Raw genomic sequence first — 9576 nt, 5'->3', positions numbered from 1 at the left:
CTATAGCTTTATGTTTGTGGGATTTGACTATCTTCCGACCCTCCCCCCTTTGTCTCCCTTGGGTTTGTGCTATGCTTACTTGCTTCCTTGGGCTTTGCCGTTTCTATTTTAGAAGTTTCCTCGCCTAATTTTCCTTCTCCTTTTTCACACTCATTACTAGGGCGTTCCTTGTAGTAGTGTCCCCATTGTCTACATTTGTGATAAGAGCCTACAAATTTGCTCCATGATATCTTAAGTTTGATGCTTCCCACCAATGGGATATCTAGCTCCATGTAACCCGGTTTATGATCCTGTGTATTGCAGAGGAGGCATATATAGTTTCTAAATGGGCTAGCCAATGGGGGAATGTATAGGGGTTTCCCCAACCCTTTGGCAATATCTGGTAGTAGATTTTAGAGATAGGCTAGTAGTTTGGGTATTTCAACCCAAATCGGGCATTCCTTTTGTAGGCAGTCTCATCCAATCTCAATGGTTTGCCATGCCATGAGATAGACTAGGTCCAAGCTCTAGAACAAGATTCCTTTATTAAGGACTTTCTAAGTTGCAATTTTTTTGCTAAGAACCACTTTGTAAATTCCTTTTCCCCCATAGTAGATCTGTTCCACATGCCCCTTGCCTTTGAGTAGGGCATTGAAGCAGGAGGTGGCATCTGTAGCCTTAGGGGGCTTTCTAGTGAAAAATGCCAGGATCGTGCGGGTGTTGAATCAAGGAATGTTATGGTGTACCTTCTTAGACTTGAGGGTGATTTGTTTTGTAGAGTCATTAGGCTTCTCATCCATACCCTTCTATAGGACCGGGCCGAGCAAGTCCACAACCACTTGTGGGTTTGCTTCCAATTGGAGTTGGAAGTCTTCTTGTGTCCAGAGTCTTATCCCCTACTAATGTGCAGTTGCCTTTTTTGTTTGTTAGCTCATGCTAGGATTGTGGGTTCTGTATCTAGGCTAGTGTTGTCTTGCTTCCTTTTGAGAGATGGTGGCTACATCCCCTACCATGCTACCTTCCTCAAATGTATCCTCCATTTCTGCATCCTCATTTTGTTGGGAGGCCTTGCTTAGGATGCTCTAGGTAAGGCTCCATATAGTCGTTTGCATGGAAGAGTCGCTTCTAGTCCTACATACTACCACTTAAGTATTAGTTAAGAGTAGTTAGTGGGCTTGATGGGCTTAGTTAGTAGATAATCATTTCTCGCCACCTTTCGGACCCAAAGACGCGGTGTATATCCCTCTTTTTAGTTACCATAGTGCGCCCATGTGTTTTTATCTATTCTTACTTATTATTTTCGTTGGAGGTTTGGTTATCTCCCGAAACTCCATTTTTCTCCCAAGCCTCTATCTTCCTCCCAAGCCTCTCTTTTTCTCCCAAACCTTTTGAATTTGAATTGCATGCTTGAATTTGAATTGCATGCATACATGGGAGGTTGAGGTGGCTTTAATGCCCCACGTCTTCACGTCCTCCCTCTCTCATGATGAGGATAAACTTAGATACAGATAGGAGGGTGGAGAAGGCTTCGCTTTCGTTCATTTAGGTGCTTGAGGAGCTTTCGAGGAGCTTTCGTTGATTCACGAGCTGAAGAAGCTGAAGCAGCTTCGTGTTCGTTCGTTGAAGGAGCTGAACGTGCTCTGAGCGCCGTGTTCATTCATTCAAGGTTCTCTCTCTCTCTCTCTCTCTCTCTCTCTCTCTCTCTCTCTCTCTCTCTCTCTCTCTCTCTCTCTCTCTCTCTCTCTCTCTCTCTCTCTCTCTCTCTCTCTCTCCAACCCCCCCAAGTCACGCTGCCCCCCCCCCCCCCCCCCGGCCAGTGATACCCTTCCCCCCCACCACCACCAAGTTATCCTCCCTCCCCGCCAAGTCATCCCCCTCCCCAGTCACGCTGCCCAGCCAGTCATCCTCCCCCCCCGGGCAGTATTAATCCCCCCCGGCAGTTATTAATCGCGCCCCCCCCGCTAGTGACGCGCCTGCCCCCCGCACGCCGCTGCGCCCCCCCACGCCGCTGCAGCCCCCCCCCCCTCCCCCCCACGCAATTATTAATATTAATAATCATTAATTAATAATAATTTAATTAATTGTTAGTTACTGTGATTAACGTGATTACTGTTAGTTACTAATGTGATGTGATGTGATCAATGTTAATGATTAATGTGATGTGATTAATTACTGTGGACAATGTAATGTGATGTGATCAATGTTAATGATTAATGTAATGTAATGATTAATTTTAGTTAATGTTAGTTTATCTTATTAATGTGAATGTTAGTTAATGTTAAATTAATGTTAAATGTTATGTTAGTTATTATCAATGTTAATTATTAATGTAATGTAATGATTAATTTTAGTTAATGTTAGTTGTTAGTTTATGTGATTAATGTGAATGTTAGTTTATTATTATTACATTGCATTACATTTTTATTATTGTATATTGTTATTATTATTATGTTAAAATGTTAATGTGTTAAGTGAATGTGTTAATGTTAATGTGAATGATAATAATAATAAAATTATTATTAGGTTATTATTACATTATATATTGTATATTTTTATTATTGTATATTGTTATTATTTATGTTAAAATGTTAATGTGTTAAGTGAATGTGTTAAATGTTAATGTGAATGTGAATGTGTTAATGTTAATGTGAATGATAATAATAATAAAATTATTCTTATTATGTTATATGTTATTATTACATTACATTTTTATTTTTATTATTGTATATTTTTATTATGTTAAAATGGTAATGTGTTAAGTGAATGTGTTAAATGTTAATGTTAATGTGAATGATAATAATAAAAAAATTATTATTATGTTAGTATAGTTATATAGTTTTAAATAAATATGCATTATATTATAAATATGTATTGTTTGTTTGTTATGTTATGTTATTATTAGTTATGTTATGTTATGTTTATGTTAATTTTGTTAATGGTTGTTATTTTAACTTTGTTATTGTTAGTTATAAATATGTATTATATTATAAATATGTATTATTTGTTTGTTATGTTATGTTATTATTAGTTATGTTATGTTATGTTTATGTTTATGTTATGTTATTGTTGTTAATGTTATGTTGATAGTTGTGTTATGTTAATGTTTTTTATGTTATGTTATGTTATTATTGTTATTGTTAATTAATAATAAATGTCATGTTAATGTTTATAGTTATGTTAATGTTAATATCTATCTAATTATTATGTTGTTTTATGTTATGTTTATGTTATGTTATTGTTGTTAATGTTAATGTTGTTAATGCTATGTTATGTTAATGTTAATATGTTTAATGTTATGTTATCTATCTATCTAATTAGTTTATTTATTTATGTATTTATTTATTTATATTAGATTAGATTAGATTATTAGATTAGATAGATAGAATGAGTATTTTATTAGTTTATCTAATCTAAATCTAAATAATTGAAAAGTTATGAAATGAAATGAAATTATGAATTATGATTATGATTATGATTATGATATGATGATTATGATTATGACTATTTTATTTTATTATTTTTAATTATTATATAACTAACTAATTAGTTTGATTAGTTTATTGTTATCTATCTAATTAGTTTATTAGTTTATTTATTGTTATCTAATTAGTTTATTAATTAATAAATATTAATTAATGTTATGTTAATGTTAATGTTGATAGTTATGTTAATATCTATCTAATTATTATGTTATGTTTATGTTGATGTTATGTTATTATTGTTAATGCTATGTTATGTTTATGTTTATGTTATGTTAATGTTAATATGTTTAATAATATGTTTCATGTTTAATGTTTATAAGTTTAAGTTTATGAATATGAATATGAATTATGATTATGAATTATGAATTATGATTATGATATGATGATTAATGATTATGATTATGACTATTTTATTATGTTTATTGTTATCTAACTAACTAATTAGTTTTATTAGTTTATCTAATTAGTTTATTTTTTAGATATTAGATTACTAATTACTTTTATTGGTTTATTGTTAATGTTAATGTTAATTAATAATAATAATAATAATAATGATTAATGATAATGAATAGATGATGAAATTGTTTTATTAGGTTATTAGTTTACTAATTAGTTTATTGGTTTATTTATTGTTATCTAATTTCTAACTAACTAATTAGTTTTATTAGTTTATTGTTATCTAATTAGTTTTATTAGTTTATTTATGATGATGATGATGATGATGATGATGTTTAGATGTTTGGATTAAGATAAAATTTAGATTTAGATATTGTTTTATTAGTTTATTGTTAGTTTATTGTGGTATCTAATTAGATATTATTATTATTGTTGTTGTTGTTGTTGTTTTATTGTTATCTAATTGGTTTATTAGTTTACTAATTAGTTTATTGTTATCTAATATCTAATTAGTTTATGATTTTATTGTTATCTTATTAGTTTATTAGTTTATTGTTAGTTAGATCATGATTAGTTTATTAGTTTATTGTTAGTTGTTAATGATGATGATTGTTATTGTTAGTTTATTGTTGTGGTATTATTTTATTTATTTACTAAGTAGTTTATTAGTTTATTTATTGTTCTCTAATTATTTATTGTTATCTAACTAACTAATTAGTTTTATTAGTTTATTGTTATCATCATATAAAGATAGATAACAATAAACTAATAAAACTAATTAGTTAGTTAGATAACAATAAATAAACTAATGATAATGATGATGATAACTAATGATGATGTTTAGATGTTTAGATTAAGAGAAGATTTAGATTTAGATATTGTTTTATTAGTTTATTGTGGTATCTAATTAGATATTATTATTATTATTGTTTTATTGTTATTATTATTTTATTGTTATCTAACTAACTAATTAGTTTTATTAGTTTATTGTTATCTAAAATGATGATGATTGTTGTTGTATAATGATGATGATGATGATGATTAGTTATTTAGTTTATTAGTTTATAATTTTTATAATGATGATCATGATGATGATTGTTATTGTTAGTTTATTGTTGTGGTATTATTTTATTGTATTTAGATTAGATTTAGATATTATTAGTTTGTATCTAAATAATAATATCTAATCTTAATAATAATAATAATAATATTTAATTAGTTTTGATGATGATAATGATGATGAATTATTTTATTGTGATTAAGATAAGATATAAGATTTAGTTATTATTATTTATGATTTATGATTGTGATTAGGAATAGTTTATTATTATTGTTGTTTATTGTTATTATTGGTTGTTTTTTATTTAGATATTATTAGTTATTAGTTTATCATTGTTTAGATGGATATTATTAGTTTATTATTAATTATTAGTTTATTTATGATGATGATGATTCCTGTTGTATTGTTTATTAGTTTAATGTTATAGTTAATTAATTAATTAATAGTTAATAGTTATAGTTTAATTATGGTGATTATTTTATTATTATTATTATTAATTTTTTAGATATTATTAATTTATTATTATTTATTATTTTTAGATATTATTAGTTTATCTAATTAATAATATTGATCATAATAATAATATCTAACTAATTAGTTTATATAATATAATAATTAAAAATGATGGTGATAATGATAATAATGAAATGATGATGCTGATGATTACTGTTGTATTGTTTATTAGTTTATTTATTATTAGTTTATAATTTATTGTGGTTTTATTTTATTTAGATTAGATTAAGATAAGATTTAGATTAGATATTGTTTTATTAGTTTATTGTTATCTAATTAGTTTGCAGATATAGATATAGAAGATTAGATTAGATAGATGTAGATATTAGTTTATTGTTTTTGTTGTCTTATTTTATTGTTGTTATTATCTTGCTGATAAACGTTTTAGGATATGTGGATAGAACTATCCTTTGCCTCATTGATTGCAATTCGTAGGGCATTATTCAACTTAGAAAGCTAGATATAGATTATATTGCTATTTACTTATTCGTGGTCGTGACTTTCATTATTGAGAGGTACAACTATCCTTCAGATCAACTCATTGTGATTTGTGGAATTGGCATGGATGTGGTAACCCTTCATGGCATCAAAAATTCATTATTGATGTTTTTAAACTTAGGAGATTGTTTAGTGTGTGAATTATAGTTTCATTGGCAAGGGTGGGACATGATTTTCTAAGAAAGGATATTAGTTGGTGTGCACCATGCAATGTTAGGTGCACCACCTAAAATACCAACTCACTGGTCATTGTGGCGTTGGCTTTGATCCTTGACTTTTCTCATTATGCAAGGCGGGTTTTGCATCATAAAATCGATACATCCATTGTGACAAAAAGCCTAATCTCTCAACTAGGAAGCCATGAGAATTTGCTTGAAATAATCCAAATGCATCTTGAAGACCCACTTGACTCCTATGTGTGGGATAAACAAATTGAAACCTCACTTTAGATGCTACTTACTATAGCAAATTCTATTATAGTCAATCATATGGTCTAATGCACGTATGTTTAAATTTAATGCATTAGAAGTTAATCTAATGTCATCTAGGATCTTTCACTGTTTCTAATTTTTAAGATAAGATAAGAATAGTTGATATGCACCTGGATGTTGACGCATGTGTTTTGCGCGGCATGGAGGAAAAAAATGCGTCTGTAGCAAATGTTGTGCAGTGCACTCCTAGTGTGCAAATGAATGTGTGCAAAGGGAAAGAGGTTGTAAGGAAGAAGGCAGTTCGTCGTGCACACAGGCATGTTGGAGGATATGAAAGTTCTGTTAGTTTTTTGAGATTCATTCATCGCTTGGATGGGCTTGAGAAGCAAGTAAAGGCACTATTTCGACATCAAAGGGCTTCGATTTCTCTTGGTGAGAGCATTGATAGCTATCTATAAAGGATTGAGAGAATTTTGGAGGAGAAATACGAAGGAAACCTTTGTGATGGGGTGAGGATACAGGATGAGTTGGAAGAAATCAAGGGTTATATGGGCGAGATATATGACCATGTCCGAAAGTATTGGCCACGTATTGGATCCTTGGATGATCATGATGAGAATATGAAAGATCTTATTGACAGTGCTGGTCATATAGAGGATGGCGTATGTGAGTTAATTGCTCACAAGAATGAAAATGTTTCCCTTGATGTGCAACTTACTTCTTTAAAAGTTTCCCTTAATAGGTTTTCGACAATCTTAACCCAGATGAATCACTGTGTGGGTTCATTCCCTTTCACTCGAGAGCATTGCCCTTGATGTGCAATTTGCTTCTTTCAAAGTTTATCTAGATAGGTTTTTGGCAATGTTAACTTGGATGAGTCGCCGCTGCATAAGCGCATCCTTGAAAATCTCCATTTTGAAAAACATTGTCTATCTCTTCCAAATTGAAAATCGCCACATACTTGATATATATAATCTTTGCAAGACTTTTTAAATGAGTTGTGTAAAGACTTTTTAAATTGATAAAAATCTCCATTTTAATTTTAATAAACATTTTCTATCTCTTCCAAATTATTAAGATTTTTTTATTTTTGATCTCATTTTGATAGTTTATATTTTCATATTTTCACCTTGGTATTCATTCATCTTTGAGCATCGAACATCTTTGGATCTTTAACACATTTGAGCCTTTGCCAAGACCTGTGTATGGATCTAGACTAATGAACATCCATTAGTAGGGCTTGCACACACACACACACACACACACACACACACACATAGAGGAGAGGAGGTAAGGCATGGCTATACATTTGGTGAGTGTCATGTGCACATGTAGATGAATGGACATCCATTGAAGAGGGGAATCATTAATTGGATTTTGGTGAGCACTGTGTATGTGTGTGCTCATGCATGATTATTTACACGTGTTCGTGCATGACTATTTTTTTGTCTTCGAGTCCAACACGCTTTCGATTTAGGGTTTTTAGTTGGAAATGTGTTTGTCTTCAATGGCTTTGAGATTTGAGATTTCTCTATTGGGACTCTTATACTCTATTGAAAGTTTTGTGCAGTCATCATGGAACAAAGCAAAGCTATGGACGATGTTCTAGACATACTGCATTCGACTCCATTGAATGCAATTGATTTGGTTGAATCAAAGAAAACAACGACAACATCATCTCTTCGACGCTTGCCTGCTTGGAGTTGTTCGCATGGGTATGGGAGATAGTTATTATTCTAATAATTGTATTTTCACCAAGGTATTTTGTTCTTTTTTTAAAGATAGTCATTTGTGTATTTTGTTGCAGCCAAAATGTGGAGTTTAATAGAGGGAATAAAGTTAATGTGCGAAAGATGAAAGAAGTGGCGGGGCAACAAGGAGGGCATGTTAGTAAATCCACAAGGACATCAACGATCCGAAGAAACACAAAGGTTGCTTCAAGTTCTTTGGAGTTTAAACGCCTCGAGACCAAGATGAATGAGTTGATGGAATTGCAAATGAGTTTATCCACATGTGTCGATTATGCACTTGCTATTTACTCTGCAGAGTTGCATGAACAAGCTAAGGGTTTGTATGGTGTTGTGTGTGAGACAAAGCACACCCAGAGTGTTCTTCAACAAGTCTCGAGTGGTTTGGGTGGTGAAGTGAGGGAACTTTCAGCAATTGTCTCTGAGACAAGTAGGTTGATGAATTTGTCGTTGAATGATATGTGGGCATCGTTTTGGGGGCATGGAGATGACCGCGAGCCTATAATTTGCCAGAGGGGTTGTCGACTACCGTTTTTGCAGTTCCAAATGAATGTTAATAGGTTCAATGCCTTGCTACAACAATTGAGTCGTCAAATGAACGGTCCCAATTGAGGAGGATTTGCTTGGCTGAGGCTTATGATCTATTATCATCTCGCTTATATCTTGCTTGGAAGTGCTTGGACCAATGTTTTTTTTGTAATGATGTGTGCTTCCTTTTTGTGAAGCTTATATTGGTTTTAAAGTAACGATGTGATACCTCTTTCTTGAGGTTTGATCTGCATAAAGAATTCTATGGTCTAATTGTAATATTCTCTCTCTCCCTCTCTCTCTCTCTCTCTCTCTCCAGTGTTTGGTTCAATTTATTGGGGGTGATGCATTCTTCTCTCTTTTAAAGAGTTTGTAAACATTGATCTATATCTATAGTTTATTTATAGATATAATTATTATGTCTTGCAATCTAGAGAGAAAACTTCATTGATTTTTTATATGTAGTACGTATCAAAGAGTAATATTTTTGCAATGTAGTACATATCAAAGAGTAATATTTTCTGTAAAATATGTTTCAATGTCTAGGAACTTGCTATGTATTAGAATAAGATTGTGTATTCTTTCTCTTTTCAAGAGTTTGTAAATATTAAGTACATTTTTATTTTTAAATGTATTGTCTCTTTCTTGAGGTTTGATTTATAGAAATACTTATTATGTCTTGCAATCTATAGAGAATAGTTCATTGATTTAAAAATCCTAACATTTTATAGTTTATTGCGCATTCATGTTGAAGAGTGATGTTTGGGTTTGAGTTATAGGTTGGGGGATCATGCGCCGGTTAGATATAGCTTTCTTTTTTGTCTTTGGGTTAGATATATTTTGACTACTATTGTTCCTTGCATGTAGGAGGATTGTGCTGATTTAAATTATCGTAGAATTTTTTGGATTATGTGCTTCTAGATTGATTCTACTTTTAAGTC

General features: G+C 31.0%; 1 protein-coding gene across 1 annotated transcript; it reads left to right on the top strand.

Moving 5' to 3' along the window:
• Positions 1 to 1513: 1513 nt before the first annotated feature.
• LOC148021620 (uncharacterized) lies at positions 1514 to 8775 on the top strand. Its single transcript, XM_087696637.1, has 3 exons — positions 1514 to 1645; positions 7930 to 8074; positions 8167 to 8775. The coding sequence occupies exons 2-3, from the start codon at positions 7935 to 7937 to the stop codon at positions 8717 to 8719; spliced, it is 693 nt and encodes a 230-aa protein (XP_087552763.1). The 5' UTR covers positions 1514 to 1645; positions 7930 to 7934; the 3' UTR covers positions 8720 to 8775.
• Positions 8776 to 9576: the final 801 nt, after the last annotated feature.

Source organism: Lygodium microphyllum, chromosome 17 (assembly GCF_053477565.2).
Source record: "Lygodium microphyllum isolate KBCC chromosome 17, Lygodium_microphyllum_v1.1.10, whole genome shotgun sequence".
Lineage (NCBI taxonomy): Eukaryota > Viridiplantae > Streptophyta > Polypodiopsida > Schizaeales > Lygodiaceae > Lygodium > Lygodium microphyllum.
This window is presented reverse-complemented; position numbering and strand designations above follow the sequence as displayed.